At 35.4% G+C, this 22,190-nt stretch overlaps 1 protein-coding gene across 12 annotated transcripts in view; it reads left to right on the top strand.

Annotated features, from left to right (window-relative positions):
- Nucleotides 1-22,190, top strand: part of KCNT2 (potassium sodium-activated channel subfamily T member 2) — a 363,773-nt gene that overhangs the window by 292,025 nt on the left and 49,558 nt on the right. For all 12 annotated transcript variants that reach the window (XR_006706948.1, XR_006706947.1, XM_045456156.1 and 9 more), the window contains 4 exons: nucleotides 1,998-2,109; nucleotides 12,805-12,906; nucleotides 17,088-17,171; nucleotides 18,104-18,232. Coding sequence is in view for 10 of the 12 variants with exons in the window: in XM_045456156.1 (XP_045312112.1) it covers nucleotides 1,998-2,109; nucleotides 12,805-12,906; nucleotides 17,088-17,171; nucleotides 18,104-18,232 (427 nt within the window). In the remaining 2 variants the exon portion in view is untranslated. The remainder of the gene's footprint in view (nucleotides 1-1,997; nucleotides 2,110-12,804; nucleotides 12,907-17,087; nucleotides 17,172-18,103; nucleotides 18,233-22,190) is intronic.

Genomic DNA, 22,190 nt, shown 5'->3' with positions numbered 1-22,190 from the left:
ATAAATTAATTGTAGAAAAGTTTTAAATAGAAAAAAATATTATTTTTCTTGTTTTTAATGTTTATTTTTGTTTTTGAGAGAGAGAGAGAGAGAGACAGAGAGAGACAGAGACAGAATGCGAGTGGGTTAGGGGCAGAGAGAGAGAGAGGGAGACGTGGAATCTGAAGCAGGCTCCAGGCTCTGAGCTGTCAGCACAGAGTCCAATGCAGAGCTTGAACTCATGAACCGTGAGATCATGACCTGAGCTTAACCAACTGAGCCACCCAGGCACCCCAGACCATATTATTTTTCAATTACAGTATTGCTTTATTATGATCTAGTACCTAGGGAAAAAATACATTTATTATATCATTTTATTTCTAAAGTGTTTTATACTCAAAATGTGTTTAGGTCATATTAAAGCCCAGAAATAGATTTACAGATTCATATTTTAAGATACATAATTAAAGTTACTAAAAAAACAAATTTATGAATGTATTATAATTGAATGTAAGTAATAGTTTATAGATATAAAAGGCAATGCACTAAAACATTTCATTAAAGTATTATTTAGTTCTAGATTTTCACTAGGTGGCAGACGTAGACAATGCATTCACTTTCTCAGTTTCAAATAACATAATGGTATTGGTTCATTTATATAGAACAGAAACAGCACATCATATAAACTTTTTGGTTCTATCTAATTTCAACTCTACAAGTCACTTAAATACAATGACCAGAACAACCAATCATATTATTATTATTCATTGTTACTCAGCTCTCAAGTATATAAGCTACACATTTCTACTTGATATAATGTGTTAGAAATCATCCCAAGTAATCCTACAAAAGTATCCAAAGTTTGAAAAATAATATGTATGAAAGATAAAAGCTATATTTTGCAGAGAAAATTTAAACTTTCCAGAAGGTGAAATAAATTTTCATTGTTTTGCAGCTATGTTTTTCTCACAAATTACTTCTCTGGCCTTATATCTCAACACTGTCCTGGATGCTTCTCACAAGCTATCCATTTACTGGTGTCTTAATGCTGCATAGTCTGTGAGATTCAGTCAGCCATATTTATCACTCTTATAAAAATATATACAGCCTTATAACTTACACATTTTTATAGTTTCCTCTATTGGGTAGTAGAGTCTAATTTAAAGGCCAGCATATCTCTTTATACCTCTTTTTAGTTCTTGGAGACCAGAGCTTTCCAATAACAAACACTTCATTATTATTTATTAAATTAGATATTAAAAATATGCCTCAGTTAATAGAAATAACAAAATGAAGTTATGATCTGACAACTATTATCTTGTGTGTGTGTGTGTGTGTGTGTGTGTGTGTGTGTGTGTGTGTGTTTTGGGAGAAGGTGGTGAATAAGAAGGTAGCTAATGCAAAGCTATGGGACATGTGAAAACTCTCAGGATCTTTCTAGAATAACACTATCAGTTGAGCCTTGGCCTCAATTCATTACAATGAAATGTTATTTGAGTTAAAATATTTTCTTTTCTCAGGAGATCATTATAGCAAGATGTGACCTTCAAAATCGCATACTATGAGAATAGGGAATCTTAGAAGATCAAAGAACTCATATTATGGACAATAAGCTCATCACGTGGAATTTTTGTCAATTGTCATATTCATCTTATAAATTTCTCTTTTGATATTATCCACAAAGTCACTTGTGACTTCTTAAATTAGCTTCATGAGCTTCTCTTCTATGCCATTTCATAATTGTAGAGAGAAAAATATCTAATAAAAAGCCAAATTACTAAATTTATTTTTCTTATAGTGCTAAAATGTTGGTTAAAATATTCTTTGGGAAATAGCATGTCATTTTTCTTGCATTGTACAGACAGTTTATGTGACAATGCCTGCTGTTGTAATTGCATGTAGTTTTATGCCTAAGGCTAGGAATCACTCACTCATAAATATGTTGTTACAAAATATACCATATTGGATTGTTAGTGTGATGCAAATGCTTTCTTGTGTGTGTGTGTTTTTAAATGTAGGTTGTTTTCCAGTCTCAGTATCATCACAGAGCTTACTCACCCAGCCAACATGAGATTCATGCAATTCAGAGCCAAAGACTGTTACTCTCTTGCTCTTTCAAAACTGGAAAAGGTAAGACTTCCTATTAAGGAGGTTGCATTTAACTATTTTTCTTGAAAGAGTAACTCTGAAATTCCTGTATATAGCAAGAAATGCCATGGGATAGTAGAAATAAAAATGCTGCTGTGAATTCTTGTTTTGGAGCTAAAAATCTTCGTTTATAATTTTTTAATGGGAGTTGATGGATTTGAACCATTTGTATCACAAGTGAACATACTGAAGATATCTTGTTCTCTCATCATTTATTATAGATTGAAAGCATGATTTAAGAAAGAGTTAAATGCAACAAGAATGCATACACCCGCTTATAATGTCAGTTATATTGATAATATCATGAGCGCTATGTCAAGAAATCCATGTTGTATAGAAGGCTTTGCAGTTTAAAATAATCCTTAAGGCCTTAGAAAAGGCTTTCTTGAAAGTTAGCTTCCCAGATGTCACCAACACAATCTGAGACAAAGCTGAGTTTATTGCTTACTTAGATAAGGGAGATGGTCATCTCAGAACTTTGGCAGTGCTTTAGAACTGGGTCAAAGTTTATTGGGTTTTGGAAATCTTATTTAGTGAGGGTCTTTTGAAGTGGGAGTTTGATTAGGATTCACAAGGGATCAGGGTAATGTGAACGGACAAAGTAGTTATGTGGACAGAGAGGTGTGGTTTCCATGCTTAATGTCTAGACAGAGTGTCAGGGTAAATGGTTTTTGCATGCAGCATTGACTTGATATTAGTATACTGGGAGAATTTCATATAGAGAAAACAGTAAGATTCAATCTTATACATGTGAAAATGTGTTAAGTCTGTTCTATCTTCATTGTTTGTAACAATATAAGAGATACAGAAAACGATGCCTTATATTTGTTGTTGTTGTTGTTGTTGTTTGGTTAGTTCATTTTTTCACTTCATTTTGTTTTGATTACATAGTCCTAATTGCTAGGAGATATATTGCTGAGTAAGGGCATTTCTGTACTCTGGTTTGTTGATACCCAGCTTCAGAGCTGGTCACATACATTGTGTCAGTAGAGCCTTCCCACTGTTCCTTTGTTGTCATAGTTAAGTTTTGTCAGGCACTGCCTTCAGAAGAGGGAACTGAGTTTAAGCCAGGTAAAATAAGTTTTCCAAGATTACATAGCTGTCAAGTCAGTGCAGAGAATCTTAAAGACATTAGCATTGAGGACAGAAAACTTCCATTATGCCACACTGCTTTAACAACATAGAAAGGGTGGTGGCAGGCATAGTGAATTGGCTCAGCATCCACAGACAAACCCAGTTACCAGGAATCCAGCTGGAATCGGTGCTGGCTTGGTGTCTGATGGTCTCCTTCATGACAGAGTGAGCCAGGATCACCTAGTGATGAAGAATACAAGCTCCGGAGTTAGATTGGTCCATTTCTCTACTACTTTCTAGGAATGGAACCTGGCTAAATAAATTATTTACACATTGATAGCTTTGGGATTCTTCTCTGGAAATAATGGTAATAGACAAATAATAGGATCGCTGCAAGATTACACCGCATGATCTATCCAAAACATTTAGCTGTTTTGTCGTATAGTCAGTACCCAAATAAATGGTACTAAAAACATAATTATAAATTGTTGTGGATGTCACTAATAAACATTCCATTCTGTGTATTCAATTTTACGCCGAATAGATGTTTCAAGGTCATAACTGTGGAAGATGTTTTCAGTAATGTTGACTGTATGTGTCTATATTTTTGTCTGTTGCATTAGGGAAAAAGAAGAACAAAATGATATTTTTATTTTTGTTGGGGAATTAATTTAAACTCTTCTGCCAGCCTAGAAATCCTCTTCACAAATGTAGGAAAGTTTTACTTGAATAAGCATTAAATCAGACTGCAATATATCTCAAGCAATCCACTAAAGAGATTGCAAAAAACAGAAAGGCATCTCATCCTTTTATACAGCCAGGCAAATACAGTCATTTGCATACATGCTAATGTCTTGATAGAAAGGAAAAATAAAACTTCTTGTATTTCTGCAACAAGTAAAAGTTACAACTTCAAGCCCAGCACCTAGGCTAACCTCTCACGGAGACCGAAAGACAGGATGCTTTATGCTCACATTTCAGAAAGATAGTTCTAAAGCTCCCAAGAAAGACTTCACTGATTTACAAAAACTGACTAGAGATTATTCAGGTTTTCAAAAGGTTTGCATCCCTCTCAAGTAGAGAGAGAACTTACAATCGCAGGTTTTCTAGGGGAAATGCTTTAGCAAAAAAGAGCAGGAAGGAATGAGTTTTCTTTGTCTTTTGGCATCAGGGGAATTCACTTATTTTTTAGATTTGTATTTACTCTGACATGCTCTAGATATTTCCCAAAATAAATAAAGGAATTCGGTACATTCCCTAATTGTTTAGAAGTAGAGGGGCCAGGGGAATTGGAATTAAAACCAATTGGTTTGGAGGTTATAAAGTCATAGGAAATTCTTTTCAATTCAGTCATTACCACTTTGTTCATCTAAATAAGGATTTGGTACATAGAAACTTTTTAGACTTTTGGACTGTTTCGACTTAAATTGTGTTCCTCCCCCTCAAAAAAACATGTGTTGGAGTCCTAACCTCTAGCACCTCTGAATGTGATCTTATTTGAAGATAAGGTTTTTATAGGGGTAATTGGATTAAAGAAGACCATTGAGGGGGGGTCCTAATCTAATACAATTGGCATTCTTATAAAAATAGTAAATTTGGACACAGAAACAGACACACATAAAGGGAAGACAATGGGAAGAGAAACAGGGAGAAGACAGCCATTCACAAGTCAAGAACAGACTGGAACAGATCCTTCACTTAAAATCCTCAGAAGCAACCGATGGTGGTGACATGTTAATTTCAGACTTCCAACCTCCAGAGCTCTGAAGCAATAAATTTCTGTTGTGTAAGCCACCCAGTCTGGAGTACTTTGTTAGGGCAGCGCTAGGAAACTAACACATGTGCCATCAATGATAATGGTAACTGTTCATTTCCAGTCAGTGCTTTTTATCTGATATAAATACAGCTAACTTATCTCTTAAGGTGATTATCTTTCTTTGTCTTCTGGATGCAAGGAGATATTTTTAGGATTAGGAAACTGACCTTTATTTCTAGTATTTGAATAACACATTCTAGAGTTATATTGGCTGAGGAATAGGTAGATTTTTATTCTTTTGAATGTAATTATGAATATCATTTTATTCTATCTATAATTAGATGCACTTACACAGATGAAACCTTCACCTTTAGAAACATAATCAGTTTTTGAATTAGAAACAAACAACAGCTGGGCTGCTTGCCACACTTTTTTTGACACTAAGTGGTTTCCATTTAAACTCAAGAAATGCTGGAATTGGTCAGGATGCTTGTGGAAGATTAGATTGCTTTGACCCTGGCTGCTTTATTTGTGTGATGATTACATTTGGGTGGTTTCCTGGTAGAGCCTGCATTCTAATAGAACCTTGGTTGCCATTGGTAATGCAAGTAATAATCTGTAAGGATTCTCTGGAAGAGGCCACTCACGGAAGAATATCCACAATAATAACTTCCATTAGGAAGAGGAGAGAACTGAGAACATGGAAGGATTACTGGTCTGTGACAGTGATGTGAACAATAGATATTGTTGAGGACCTCCGTCTGTTCTTATAAAAAGAAAAGTCCTTGATTATTCCTTGATTACTTTTCTTAGATTTGCTGTCTGGAGGTATTCCTTTTTCTGTTGTTTTATGTGACCCCTGTCTCACCTCAAGCTTCTTCCTAAGCTGTTTTATCCACGTCACTTTGGGAGTACAAACTTCTTGCAGCCTGTGTGAATTTTGTATCTTGCTTATTGCTTATGCAAATTTGAAAAAAATCTAAAGATCTTTAAGCTTATGAAAGCACTTTTTTCCCAAGACATTTAAAGTCTAAAGATTTTTCAGACTAGTCTGCTAATTTCTCTCAAAAACTTGATAAACTTCTGGTATACTTCCATAAATTTTTATGGCCAGACTGTCCTCAAAATTCCTTCTTAAAATATAATTTTTGAGTTTTTATTTCTTCGTCTCCTCAATCCATGCATCTCTCTATCTCCTTGGAAGCTACCTTGAGGTTATTGAGACAATAGTGTTGGGTTCGACTTTGTTGTTCAATGCCTTGTTTCAGTTTTCTCTCCTGTGCTGTTGGCATTTAGAAGCACACAATTTTTAAATATTGGAGGCTCCTAATCTCTCAGCTACCTGTTTATTTTTAGTCTCTACTTGAAACTAATTCTTGCCTGAACTACTACTGTCCTTGTAATGCCCAACGAAAGACAGCAAGCAAATAATAGTATATATACACCAATATTAAACAGATAGAAGTTGTTATGAGCCAGGACTGGGAATGGCAAATACTTCCACCCATATGCCATTGACTAGAACTCAATCGTGTGTCCACATGTGTCCACTTCAAGGGAGACTGGGAAATGTAGTTCAGTCATGTGCCTAAGAAGAATTGGGCAAAAAGATTTTTGTGGACAGTCAACATTCTCTGTCACATGCAATATATCACACTGATTTTTTTTCAAATGTATATAATCAAGACATTTTCTGAACATTAGTGCTTTAGTTGGCATTTTCCCATCATCTGATCTTTCTTTTGTTGTTATCCACTTTTGTTCCTGAGTTGTTTTGCTTTACAATATTCTTTTTGTCTTGGATATTCCCATTACTGCCAGTGTTTTCCCAATATTACTTCCCACATTTGGACATTGGTCATGTTGGGTCATTGAGACTTCTCCTAACAAAGTAAGTGTAACAGGCATCAGAAACACAGTATTGGAGCTAAGCAGAGATGAAAAATGTGACAGATAATAAGGAAACAAAGAAGAAGAGGATAGCAATATGGAAAAGAGAAATTTCTATCTCATTTCCCTCTGAAGACTTATTTCATCTCTCTTGTTTTGATGCATTTCATAAAAAAAGCCTTTTATTCATGCAGATGACACAATTTGCTTTAAAACTGCTTCCTTTAAAATGGCTTTGGAACTATCACCATTCCTCAATAATGATCATAATTACACTTGAGCAATCATATGGTAATTGCACACTAATGTAAGAGGCAAAGTAATGAAAATATGAGTTTAATAGTGTGGTATAATAATAACTATATATATATATATATATATATATATACACACATATATATATGTATATGTATATATATATATATATATACATTTGGTCTTTGTCCCTGGTTCCTAATGCAGAGCTTCAAAAAAATCTTGGAATTTAGGAGTGTCTTTTGTTGTTCATATCTTTCAACCATACCTGATTTTATGCTAAGGAGGCAACTCATAGAGGAGATAGCTTCAGCATGAGAACCAGAAAAAGCAACCTCATGATTAGAATATTGAAACTTTCAATATCTTCATCACCTTCCAAACCTCCAGGGGCAGAAGAGGGGCTGGACATTGAGTTTAATCACATGACTAATGACTTAATTAATCGTGTCTACATAATGAAACTGATAAAAACTCTGAAAAACGAGGATTCGAGAGCTTCCTGGTAGGTCAACATATTGATGTACCAAGAAAGCAGCATGTCCTGACTTCATCGGGACAGAAGCTGCTATGCTCACGATCCTTCCAGATTTGCCCTGTGTCCTTTTTTTATCCACCATTCATTTTCATTCTTTATAATCAAATGATAATTATTAAATATAGCATTTTCATCAGTTCTGTGAGCATTCTAGCAAATTATCAAAACTGAGGGGACTGTGGAAAGCCCCAAATTTATAGCAGTCTGGACAGAAGTACAGTTGCCTTGGAGACACATAGGACTTGTGGCTGGGGGTAGTCTTGTGGGACTGAGGCCCCTTAACCTCTGGGGTCTGAGTCAACTCTGGGTAGTGTCATAATTGAATTGAATTGTAGGACATCCAGTTGGTGTCACAGAACTGGTGTCAGACTGCAAAGAGTCATGTCTGCAAATCATATCATTTTGTAGTCAGTGATAGAGCAAAATGATAAAAATTGGAGATAGCTTCTGGGAGAAATAAGTGAAGACTATCAGAATTATTTGTTCAACATATCAACTGTGTAAAAGCAAGAAGGCAAATTTTTCATGTTCTCACTTTAAACTGAAGCCAGTAAATATTTACTAAGCACCAATTATGAGCCAAATACCTTACTAAATGCTAGAGGTTTCCAATAGAATAAATACTTGGAATTTGTAATGTGACGGGAGGAACAGATAGATATATAGGAACAGACAAAACACATGGCCTTACTTTTTTTGTGTGTGCAAATAATTGGACTACTTTTTGTTCATAATCAAAGTACTAGAATGGCTGAATGCAAGTTTGGTGTTAGCTGCCTACATGAGATTTGATTCATTAGGAAAGATTTTTATCCTGTTTTTAAGCAAATATTTACCTTTTCCCTTACTGGTCCACAAAGAATTTGAAGAAAATATTGGTATTAGTTTCTATTTCTTTTGAATGTAGAAAAGCATTACCTGATCCACTCTGGAGGAGTGATAAAATGTTATTTATGTGGATAATTATTAATACCTTTTTAATGTTTATTTATTTTTGAGAGACAGCACAAATGGGGTGAGAAGCAGAGAGAGAGGAGAGAGAGAATCCCAAGCAGGCTCTGTGCTGTCAGTGCCGGGCTCAATGCAGGCCTCGATCTCATAAAATGTGAGATGATGACCTGGGCCAAAATCAAGTGTCAGACGCTTAACTGACTAAGCCACCCAGGTACTCCTGGGCAAAGTCTTTCTTCAGGTATCCTTCAAAACATCATGTCTATGCTGATAACCTAGTCAGAGTGGAATTTCTCCTGTAATTATTGTGTCAGTGGTATTTTCTAACCTTTCCTGTTCCAAAATTTCCCCCAGCAAGAACTATCAGCTGCTTCTGCAGACATTTTATTTGGTTCTAATTCTTGATCTCTTTTCAGTGAGATATCTGCATGTCACATGCTGTTTTGTTTTTCAGACCTTCCCTTGTCATGGGAATTATTGTTGATTTACCTTATTTTACCAATTTTTAAAAGGATACTTGTGTTTTATGAACTATAACTTTTGAACAACATTAAATGGTACTGAACTTACCTTTATTTTTGAAAAGTACATACAGGTAGTTTATTTTATAGTTTATAAAAGCACAAGAAGGAATAGTTGTTGCTTTTCTCAAAACCAAAGCTAATGAAACTGTAAATAGTTTAGATCTCTTATTCTGTAAAAAAGCAGAATAAGATCATGCACATGGAATGCATAATTGCTTCCTGTTTGTTTGGCAAACTTGCCTTTTAAGGCTCTACTCTGACGTCACTTCATCTACGACACCATCTGCATCCTCGTGAGGCTTCTTTGATACTTAGACTTCTACAGGCTCACATCACATGGCTTTGTAAATACTTGATTTTAAGTCTGTCTGTTAAGCAAAACTATGAATACCTGCAAAATTGGAATCTTCTGTTAATCATCTTTGCATCCTATCAACCCAGTTCAGTGCCTGATACATAACAGTTAATGGATAAGTGTTTCTTGATTGCACTGCTTTGTTTTTTCCGAAGCCATGGGAATAGTCAAAGCTTTTTTTTTTTCCTTTTTTCCCCCCTTAATTTAACACACATTGTAAATGTGTTTTTAGTTTACTATATTATTTCTGATATAAGTTACTGTTTAAACAAGATAAGAGCTAACAGATCTCTTGACTCATTTCCAACTACGTATCTTATCTTCCAAAGTGGAAACCAAGAGCCTGACCGTACAACCAGGTGATACAGATGAATCAAGTGAATCATATGTAAGAAAGAATGAATCTAAAAGGAAGCAGATGCTTTCAATTATGGCCAGTTGTTGACATGACCTATGATATCAGATTTTCCAAATGTAAAAGGAATCAGAAATTTAGACTCTTAGGTTAAGTGTTGGAACTTAGTCAGCCTCAGTAAATTCACGCAGGCCAAATGACACTCCTGCAGTTTCAGTTGAACTGTGCACTGCCAATGTATAACTGCTAGTGTATGTGTTGTTTTTGAGAGACAGAGGCGTAGATAAATAATACTGTCCCAAGAATCATGCTGGAGGGGCGCCTGGGTGGCTCAGTCAGTTAAGCATCTGACTGCGGCTCAGGTCATGATCTACAGCTTGTGAGTTCCAGCCCCGCATTGGGCTCTGTGCTGACAGCTCAGAGACTGGAGCCTGCTTTGGGTTCTGTGTCTCCCTCTCTCTCTCTCTCTGCCTCTCCCCCGCTCACACTCTGTCTCTCTCTTTCTCAAAAAAATAAATAAACATTAAAAAAAATTAAAAAAAAAAAAAGAATGACACTGGAGTGGATGGTAAGACTAAGTGTTAGTCATGTATAATTTTTCCCCCATGTATAAAATGGCATTTATAAAAGGGAGGTTTAAGAAATTAATCCAACTTCTTCTTTGTCTAGAGGAAAGAAATTGTGGAATGTATTCTCATCAAGATGGAATGAGTTACTTGAGCTCTTACTTTTTTATGTAACTTAAAAATTAGTAGGACTCAAAAATTTTATTATAGGATCTTCAGTGTTTTTTCTCCACTATAAGGGAAGTTAATACTAAAAAAGAGAGTAAATCACAAATGCAGAATTGTTCACATACACAGAAGGGCAGCATCCCTCGATAAGAAAGTGTTTTCTGTGTGTGTAAAGCATAATAACCATTTAGAGAATGAGGAGGATTTTCAGAGCTGACATTAAGAACAGTGAATTCTCTAAGATGAGAATATTATCCACTGTGAGGTAGAATCTTAATCTGGGGAAGGAATTTTCATATCTCACCAGACAGCCAATCTGACTCATCAATATCCATGCTGGGAAGAACTGAGAAGTCATCTCCAAACCACCTACACGTACTGTTCAAACTAAGGCGTTCTCGACACCTTGCCTCCTAAATTAGAGAATATACTAGGATGTAATGGACACAGACAAAAATTGGGGCATCACTTGTTTATTTTTCCTTTTGCCCTCTCCCTACAATCTCAAGTGAGGATATTCTTATAGTCTAGACAGTCTTCTCAACCAGATGGATGGGATGGATGTGGTGTAATAACTCGTGTCACTACTTGGAAGGGTCTCATCTGTCCAAGAGCCTCATCTGTCCTCTTGGACAGACCTCATTTGTTTGTCCAGGGGAAGCCCAGGGGTCAGATCACCCTCATGCCTTCACAATAAGCAAGGGCAGTAGTCCTCTTTCATTCTTTGAGCAGTAGTCTTTTGCACACAGTCTTCAAATCGGGGTATGGGAGGCTCTCCTTCCCTTCCTCCAGATTTGCTACTTTGGAAATGGGAGCTTACTTCCTTTGCCTTAAACACCAAAGTTAACGTTGTCATTTGATCATAGCTAAGATACGAGTTTTTTATTTGCTTAGCTGTATCTATCTTTTCCAAGGAAAGGTGGCAACAAATGAAACCAGCATTTTTGAGATTACTGTTGGCTAAGTAAAAGATTAACTTCCGTTCTTTTTTTTTTTTAATTTTTTTTAACGTTTATTTATTTTTGAGACAGAGAGAGACAGAGCATGAAGGGGGGAGGGGCAGAGAGAGGGAGACACAGAATCAGAAGCAGGCTCCAGGCTCTGAGCCATCAGCCCAGAGCCCGATGCGGGGCTCGAACTCACGGACCGCGAGATCATGACCTGAGCTGAAGTCGGATGCTCAACCGACTGAGCCACCCAGGCGCCCCAACTTCTGTTCTTAAGAAGCCCCTTACAATCTTACACAAGCATTTGCTCTCATGTCTTCATTTATTAAGGGAAGTTAATTGCAACAAAAATTTTCAAAAGAAACTCCCATACACTGTGATACACACACACACATAATACACACACACATAGTTTCTTTTTTCTTTTTTTCTTTCTTTCTTTCTTTCTTTTTTTCTTTCTTTCTTTCTTTCTTTCTTTCTTTCTTTTTCTTCTTCTTCTTCTTCTTCTTCTTCTTCTTCTTCTTCTTCTTCTCCTTTTTGGCATTTAAAGAACTTAGCTGCAGTTTGGTGTGGCTGGGCACAACTTAAAGGTATTTAGAGAAATGAAAACTCAGATGACAGAAAGTTGGAAACCCCTGGATGTGGTGGCTCCTACCTGCCTATTTTTGTGTCCTCACATAGGAGAGTATCCAAAAGCAAAGCTTCCAGGTGTTATGATACTTTATGTGGTTTTAGGATTTATTTTTTTTACATTTTATTAAGTCCTTTATTGTGTTTGTTCTTTTTATTATATTACCTCAAGTCTTTTGCAGAAATATATATGAAGAGTAACTATTTTTAACCTAGAGAACAAACTGGTGGTTACCAGAGGACAGGTGGGTGGGGGATGGGTGAAACAGGTGATGGAGACTAAGGAGGGCACTTGTGATGAGCACCCAGTGTCTAAGTAAGTGTTGAATCACTAAATTCTGCACCTGAAACCAATATTACACTGTATGTTAACTAACTGGAATTTAAATAAAAATTTGAAAGAGTAAATACATGTTTAATATATGAGAGGATTAACCTTCCTTAATTATTGGGTACTTTAACTGGTGAAGAAAACTTGGTCATGAAAAATAAAGGGACGTATTAAAAATGCAGTTATATACACTTACCACAATGTGTGAAGTCATGTACATGTGTAGCCACCAACCGTTTAATGAAAATATCTTCTTCACATATATCAGGAAAACATAAGCAGAAAAACGTAAAATATAGAATCCTCACAAATTTTTCCATTTCAAATTTCTGAACAGAAAGAACGAGAGAAAGGTTCTAATTTGGCCTTTATGTTTCGACTTCCTTTTGCTGCTGGGAGGGTGTTCAGCATCAGTATGTTGGACACACTTCTGTATCAGGTATGTGGTGTTTTCTTCTTTTCTCTCTACCGTATTTATCCTAATCTCACTTAGATTTTATTAAATGAATAATCTCTCTAGTGTTTCTCATGCAGCTGTTACCTTAAGATTGGCTTTGGAAGTAATTCAGTGTTTTATTTTGTGTGGTTCATGACAAATGTGCCTGTGAAATATTTTGTAAGAAAAACACTATTTTTCAGAATAATCTATGAAATAATTTTTAGTCATTCTTTAGCATCAGTGTCCTACAGTGTTTACTGTGACATTTTAATACATTTTGCCTATTACTCTCAGCATATTACCACACTAAAAAAAAGAAGCTAAGAAAAAAATGATTACAGTAAAGAAAAGACACCCTTCTTCATAATGCACATTTTTTGGAAATAAGACACCAAATTGATGTCAACAAACTGATAAACCAAGGATGTTTTAAATATCCATTAATTATTGCATACCTTAGAAAATATATTGAAAAGATTTTGCAGCATCTAAAACACATTTAGTTTGTTCTTGAACGCCAAAGTTAATGTTGTCATTTGATCATAGCTAAGATATTTAGAGATGTTATTTTGCACCAATATATTTTAATCTTTTTTTAAGGCTATCAGAAACTGAACAGCAGTAACATTTCATATTCTCTGACTCCAGTAATCAGACAATTTATAAATGTTTCTATTAAGAGAAAAAAGGTATTCATGGAGCTTTAAATTACTTGATAGCTTTAATCTCAAATTACGTATTCAAACATTTTGTTGTGCTATTTTCTTTTTGATTATGTATTTTATGTACCCTCTTCTGCAATGCTTGACTGAATAAACTAATCTGAAGATAGTTAGAGCTGGCCTTCGGGCTAATTATGCCCCTGAATATGCCTCTAGCAATGTCACAAACCATCTGCTTATGCCAGATGAGTCCAGGAACAAATGCAACAGAAGAGAATAAACACTCCTGTTCACCCTGAAGTTTCCACACACATTATCTGGGCACTCCAAGAGGGGGACCTCCACCCCCACACACCATTCCCACACATACACTTCTGATCTCTTAGGGGATTGAAGAGCAATCCTGAAACTGAAGATTGTATGTCACTAGCAGTCAAATGGTGGATGTCCTTATGTACCAATGTTTTTCAGATTTCTTAGCCCTGGTATCTTATGTTTCAATAAAATCTCACTAGAAAGGCTAATATATGGGGTAAATAGAAGGGAGACTGTTCTATAGAAGTGGAAAACAGTGGTTATTTCTTTCTCTTCATTTATACCTTATTTTTTTGTTGTTATAAATACAAATGTAGGAAGTTGGTGTTTTCTGAAGCTAGCGCCAAAAGCGTGAACTAGAACAATAATTTTCAAAGTAGTAACTGTCTAGCATTGCCTGACATCAGACAAGATATGTTATGTTTCATTTTTCAGATAGGTAAAGAGTAGTCATTTATGGGTTAAAAAAGATATTAGAAATTATAAGTAAATTTCTAAAATTATATAACAAGCATGAGTGTATTCTTAAGATATATACTAAATGCCATCTAATTTTTTTGGTTAATGATTTGAACCCATCCTCTTGAGGATAAATGTTTATATTATGTATTTAAGAACTATTATTAATGACTAGAATTGTACAGTGATTTACTATTAGTGTAATTCTATTCTAGACATAATATAATTTGCTTCCTCAAAGAAAACTATGATATAGGGAGTGTTATCAATCACAATAGAGGAGACACAAGGGCTCAGAAAGATAAATTATCCCATGGTTAGTGTGAACCCACATCTTCAGACCATGCACATCTCATTTCATTACTCACAACCTCATCCCTGTGGTAAATGAGTCCATATTTGTATAGTGTTTGAGTTTCTTGTGGTACTTTTTTTTTTTAACTTACCAGAAGGTTGTTTCTCTTTATTAATATCTTCTCAGTCATCCTTTTTCTCCTTCCCACTTGAAACACAGATCACTTGTACATTTTTAATAGTTTTCTTAATTTTTCTCTTTGTGGACCTGGAAAACAAATGATTAAAAAATAAGTACTGATGGGGCTCCTGGGTGGCTCAGTCTGTTAAGCGTCCAACTCTTGGTCTCAACTCAGGTCTTGATCTCAGCATCATGAGTTCCAGCCTCATGTTGGGCTCTGTGCTGTGTGTGAAGACTACTTAAAAAAATAAGTATTATCTGCGGAGGAGTCAGGGAGGGGTGGGGGAGAAAAAAGTATTATCGAAAATAAAATTAAATAGATACTAAAGGAAACTGAAAAAGATTCTTCTGTGATTGAATTGTATGAGATTGAATGCATGGATTTTGTGATATCAGGTGGGACTGTCCCTGTCTTTTTGGCTCATTCCTACCTCTTGTCTTTGACCTGATGACGTTACAGGACAAACGATCTCTGTATAAGGAATACTTCAGTGACAAACACAGTGAACAAATTAGCTGTATTACCACATCTGACTCAAAAATAATTTATAATGGGGGCGCCTGGGTGGCTCAGTCGGTTGAGTGTCCGACTTCAGCCCAGGTCATGATCTCACGGTTTGTGAGTTCAAGCCCCGTGTCAGGCTCTGTGCTGACAGCTCAGAGCCTGGAACCTGCTTCGGATTCTGTGTCTCCCTCTCTCTCTGCCCCTCCCCCGCTCATGCTCTGTCTCTCTCTCTGCCTCTCAATAATAAATAAACATTAAAAAAATAATTTATAATGGTTATTTGCCAAATCCTCAGTTTACTTTCTTTTCCATGAGCGCTTTCAATTTTTCACTTTGGAAAATAGTTTTAAGTAGTTGAGAATGTATTTATTTTATTTTTTTTTAATATAATTTATTGTTGGGATGCCTGGGTGGCTCAGTCGGTTGGGCATCCGACTTCAGCTCAGGTCATGATCTCACAGTCTGTGAGTTCGCGCCCCGCATTGGGTTCTGTGCTGACAGCTCGGAGCCTGGAGCTTGCTGCAGATTCTGTGTCCCCCTCTCTCTCTCTGCCCCTCCCCTGCTCATGCTCAGTCTCTCTCTGTCTCAAAAATAAATAAAAACATTAAAAAAATTTTTTAAATATAATTTATTGTCAAATTGGTTTCCATACAACACCCAGTGCTCATCCCAACAAGTGCCCTCCTCCATGCCCATCACCCACTTTCCCCTCTCGCCCACCCCCTCAACAACCCTCCGTTTGTTCTAGAGAATGTGTTTTAAAAGTCCTCTTTAGCACACACACTGAGTTACGAGTGAAGTTGGACAGTGCTTGTCACCACTGCTCTTGATAACTACAAGAAGACTAACACACCTTAAAACCAAACTGCCATTTCTTTGGCCTGAGATAAGGGAATGGATGTGTTTCCTTATGTGCTCGTTTAAGTGGGAGGGTTTAGTTTTCTGATGCTTGCTGTTGGTAAAAAGTACTGGACAAAGTAGTCTAGTAAATGTATTTAAAAGGTATTATACCTTTAAAAAAAAGTCTTTGCTATGCAAAATAACGAGACAATTATTTAATCTTTTCATTTTTTTTAACACTTGAAGATCAAATTCAAGACAGTCATTTTATATAGTTTATGAAATAATTACATGGCATGGTGAAAATGTACTAGTGTTGGTTGAAAGTTTTTCTTTTCACTCAGAGCTAAGAATAAATTGAAGAAGTTGGAAGCATTGTTAACTTAAAGCTCTGTTGAGTAGTATTCTAGCAACATATCAAAATATATGCTACCACATCAAATAGTTTGATGATGATATTTAATGCTAAAATATTAATCATTAATAATTAGACCTACTGAAATATTAGAAATTTATTCTATTAGCAAGGAGCTTAGTCCCAAAGAAACCCTTTGGAATATCCCCTTGCAAATTTTAGTTTTCAGGGTTTTTTTTTTTTTTTTTAATATTCTCTATTTTTTTTTAACTCATAGTTTTTTGGTATTAAAAATCTAAAAACACTTTTATCATGACTGATAGCATACATAAAGTTTAAGCATATCAGGATACTCTATAAAACAATCATTCCCCATATTTCCTTATGGACATCTTAACTGTACCTGTGTATTTAAGACACTGACAGGATAGATTTTTATTTCCTTTTTTGTGGGAGCTTAATGATGTGTTATGGGAAGTGACCTTTTACTGGTTAATGGTAAGATGTTCTCACTGAGCTATTCTGTACATTTCATACACATAATAAATACATATTTTGTTTGTATTGCAGTCATTTGTAAAGGATTATATGATTTCTATCACCAGACTTCTGTTGGGATTGGATACTACACCAGGATCAGGGTTTCTTTGCTCTGTAAGTTAATATTCGCTGGAATAGAAGATTGTTCTAAGAGATGTTTCTGAAATCCATCTGTGGTATAGTTTGGCTAACTCATATATGTCACTTTTTCCCTCTAATATGTGCTCAAAGAATATCATCATAGTTTTTTTTTTTAATTCTTTAAAAAATTTTTGGGGAAACATTATTTTAAGTTAACAATCATGAAAATAGCAATTCTATACAAAATTCAGAACCAGTGTCTTTTTTTTCTAGCTGGCATTTGAGACAGTTTCTGACATGACGTTTAACCCCTTAGTTTTAAAAATGAGTACACTATATCCAGGCGTATTCAGTGAAGTGACTGGCCAACTATTAAGATTTTTGATAAGTGAAGAATGACTAGTACTTAATTAGTCCCTTAAGAACTTAAGGGACTCCCTTAAGTTCTCCCTTCTGTCTGGGAGCCCCGTACTCATTCTGCTACACCTTTTTCTCATTATGAGAGTTATTAGGACTTTGGATGGACAGTTTCTTTTTGTGCTGGAGTGTGTTTTGCACTTGTAGCATCTGTAACATTGGCAGACCGTGCCTGCTAAACTTTAGTAGCAGCCCGTAATCATTGCAACATTCACAAAGTCTACACATTTTGTAACATCTCCCGGTGAACTAACAGTGACTACTGTCTACCGATATTGAACTGATACAATGTGACTACTGTCTACTCTATTGAACTAATATAATGTCCTGCTGCCACAAATTGAGTGGTTGGTCTTCTGAAGTTTGAGGAACCCCAGGGATAAGCTGAAGTGAAATGCTATGACTAAGTTCAATACATGGATAAGCACTTATGAATGTCACTTTGAGATTTCAAAGTTTTAATGAATTCTACGTTTAAAAAGTGAAAAAACAACCACTGTATTTTTATTTTTTTAATGTAATATGTAAATGATTCGTATATCTTATAGATGAAAATCACTGAGGATGACCTATGGATCAGAACTTATGCCAGACTTTACCAGAAGTTGTGCTCTTCTACTGGAGATGTTCCCATTGGGATCTACAGGACTGAGTCCCAGAAACTTACTACATCTGAGGTTTGGAAATACCAAAATATTCCATTTTAATGATTAACCTGATTAAATATAGCCATTTCTAATTTTGGAAATGGATTTCTAAAAAAAATATGTCATAGAAAGTGACAAAGAATGCTTTCTGGACATTCTTTGTCCAGTGTCATCTCAGAGGCAAAAACTTAAATATTTGTTTAAGTAAACTATGTCAGAATTTCGCAAAACATTGTTGGCTAAGGGGCTATTCTAGAGTTTATGAACTTTGGGTTCTGAATGCCTTTTGTGGATCTAAGATTTTACATGTCTAGATGGTCAGGTAGCAAATTAATTTTAAGTAACCTTCTAACACATAAGAGAGCTTCTCAGGGCAAGCAATCTAGCTTTCTAATATACTGCTCATTTCATATACACACATTTGGAAGGAAGTAAATTGAAGTTAGTAAGCATTGAAACTCACATTTTTCAAACTCTAGATTAAAGACTACTCTGAAGCCAAGATAAAACCCTCCAGGAGTAGTACCAGACCTTCCCAGAGGAAAGCTCAGTCATTTTATTTTATTTATTTATTTTTTTTTAATTTTTTTTTTCCCAACGTTTATTTATTTTTGGGACAGAGAGAGACAGAGCATGAACGGGGGAGGGGCAGAGAGAGAGGGAGACACAGAATCGGAAACAGGCTCCAGGCTCTGAGCCATCAGCCCAGAGCCCGACGCGGGGCTCGAACTCACGGACCGCGAGATCGTGACCTGGCTGAAGTCGGACGCTTAACCGACTGCGCCACCCAGGCGCCCCAAGTCATTTTAAAAGCAAAATAGAATCTGTTAATATAGAACAAAATTTCTGATGGCCTCATACAGCTGAAAACATTCACACTGATCTGGCCCCATAATGTTGTTCTAAATAATTTTTAAATCCTTGGTAAAACATGCACTTAAAAAATTTTTTTTTAATGTTTATTCTTGAGACAGAGACAGAGCGTGAACAGGGTAGGGGCAGAGAGAGAGGGAGACACAGAATCTGAAACAGGCTCCAGGCTCTGAGCTGTCAGGACAGAGCCCTGACGCGGGGCTCGAACCCACCAACTGTGAGATAATGACCTGAGCCAAAGTCAGACGCTTAACCGACTGAGCCAACCAGGTGCCCCATAACATGCACTTTTTAAATTATATTCTCTTATGAAATAAAAATTTTGGATAAATGTACTATTCTACCAATATTTATAAAATTACTTAATATAAATATTTTGAAATATTTTTTCTTGAAATATTCTTGAAATATTTTTCTTCTCAAATACCTTAAAGGTATTTGAAATTTTGGTTAGCCATATTTATTTCTGGTCTTATGCAAAATTAACTCAACTGTGAGGCTCAGATCAGTTATATGCATTTTAGTAATCCATGCAGCCATTTTACCAGTTTGTGTTAAAATAAGTGAATCCATATATATATATATATATATATATATATATATATATATATATAAAGAGCTTTATGAGTAAAAGAGTAGATTTTTATTTATTTGATAACATTTGTGGTTTGACATTTAAAAAAGTAATATTGAGGGCAGCAGGAAATAGTTCAGTTTTTCTGAGGTGTTTTCTGGCACTTTCACTGTAGATCAGGAGTGCTAGAAGGAACTTTGTTGCCATCTCTGCTATTTGTAAGATAGTTTAGCCAGATAATCCTAAAATTTTAAGGATACTGGATCCAAAAAATTATTATTTGATTAAAAACCTTTAATAGAAGACAAGGGCTTTCACACCTAAGCAATTAACCATTTCTTTTTTGAACTTGGTAAATATAAAGGAAATTTACATTCAACAGAGAATTATCATGCTCTTATCTTACATATAGGCTTTGTCAATTTGAATGTAGTAAATTCTGCCCTTGGTCAAGTTCATATTCAGATCATTTTATATTATTAAGGGACTTTGTTGTATTCTGTTTACATTATATGTAGGGAAGGGATAATAGAGTATTTGTATTGCCATGAAGCAGCATTTAACACTACATTTTGGTCAATTCTTCCCATCACAAAAAAGATCACTTTATTAAAATGTTTATAAATCCCCAAAGCTCTAGCTTATATGGAAAACATATATTCTTGGGGAAATAAAAGGAAACTGAGTTAAATAAAGATGATACCCCTTGTCTTCCTTTATTGAATTCAACTCATCTTTTGGAACATATATTTTTGCCTGTTGTATAAAAATTGAAGCAACTTAAATAATTAAAGATAAAAATAAAGCCATCAAGATTTTTTGACAACAAAATATATTAATAGAGGCCAAGAAATGAATGTTATTCTACATCTAAAATGAACTTAGTGCCACAGTTGAGCCAGAATTCTACTTTTACTTTCCTGGCAAGTAGGGCAAAAATAGAACTGTTGAATTATATAGTAATTATAGTCTGATTCATGAAAAGATAAAAACTAATCTTGAGAAAGATTGGTTATTAAAAGAACACATACAATATAAGCTTTCTTATTTAAAAGGTTTTAGATAACATGAAGAAGAGTATCTATCTTCAATCATAGTTCTGTAAGATGCAAAGTGCCACTAAAGTGCATATCTTTTAAATTAATCTTTTATTTATTTTTAAAGGGACATCAATTAAATAATAACTCAGTAAAGACATTGGATTTTGTGTGAAGAGGGAAACTTTTTTTCCTGACCATACAAAAACAAAGAATAAGACCTTAGCATCTCTGATGAGACGAAAGAGTGACTCATAGATTCCACCATCTTTCTCAAATACCAGATGGTTCAAGAAAAGTCACGTTAGAATTCAAATGATTTACCTTTGCCTCCAATACGAAGGTCGTCTTACTTTAACTGAAGAAAGACATCAGATTTCAGGAGGTAGAAACTTCATTTAATAATTAGAATTGAAGAGTCTAACGTATTCTTTTCGGATAGCTGTCAGATCCCCATTCCCCTTGACAGTTCAGAGAGCTGTATTACACTGGCAAAGATTGAAGATTGTTTCAATGGAGAGATGACACAGATACTGTGGACTGGGAGACACTAGGCATAGTTGAGAGCAGTGATACATACTAAATTCAGGGAGCTTAGTGCAAGGTACATTTTGTATAGTGTCCCCATCAGCAGTAGGTTAGAAGAGTCTTCCCTAGGGAATCTGACCAAGCCAAATGAACAGCCTAAAGATGTAGACATGGGATATTCAATGATCCAGTGATCACCATGAAACTCAATAAAAAATGTTTCACTAGGAGCTTTCAATAAATGTTATCAGTCCCCTACTCTTAAATACGAGTAGACAACTAAAAATTCCATATGTCAAGAAATAGAATGAAACTCAAAGGCACCAAAATAAACAAACATGAAGAAAAAAATTAGTAGGAAGGATAGATCATTGAAGAAGACAATTTCAAAGCACAAAATGAAGACTTGCATTCCTCAGTATTTACCTAAGACAAATGAAAATACATCCATGCAAATATTTGCAATTTGCATACGAATGTTCTTGGAAGCATTGTTCATAATAGCCAAAATTTGGAAACAACCTAAATGTCCATCAACTAGTAAACAGATAAACAAAATGTATATCCATACAACAGAATACTATTTATCAATAAAAAGAAACTACTTATATGTACTGTTACTTTGATGAATTCAAAAATATTATGATAGGGATACCTGGGTGGCTCAGTCAGTTAAGCATCTGACTCTTGATTTCAGCTCAGGTCATGATGTCATAGTTGGTGGGTTTGAGCCCCATGTCGGGCTCTGTGCTGATAGCTCAGAGCCCAGAGTCTGCCTCAGATTCTGTGTCTCCCTCTCTCTCTGCCCCCCTCCTCACTTGCTCTCTCTCTCTCTCTCTCTCAAAAATAAATAAACATTAAAATAAATAAATGTTTAAAAAATATGTTAAGGCAGACACAAAAAACCACATATAGTATGATTTCATGTTTATGAAATGTCATAAAAAGTGAATGTATGCAGACAGGAAGCAGATTA

The sequence above is a fragment of the Leopardus geoffroyi genome, chromosome C3 (genome assembly GCF_018350155.1).
Source record: "Leopardus geoffroyi isolate Oge1 chromosome C3, O.geoffroyi_Oge1_pat1.0, whole genome shotgun sequence".
Taxonomy (NCBI): Eukaryota; Metazoa; Chordata; class Mammalia; order Carnivora; family Felidae; genus Leopardus; species Leopardus geoffroyi.
Note: the sequence above shows the minus strand (reverse complement) of the source record. Positions and strands in the feature narration are given on the sequence as shown.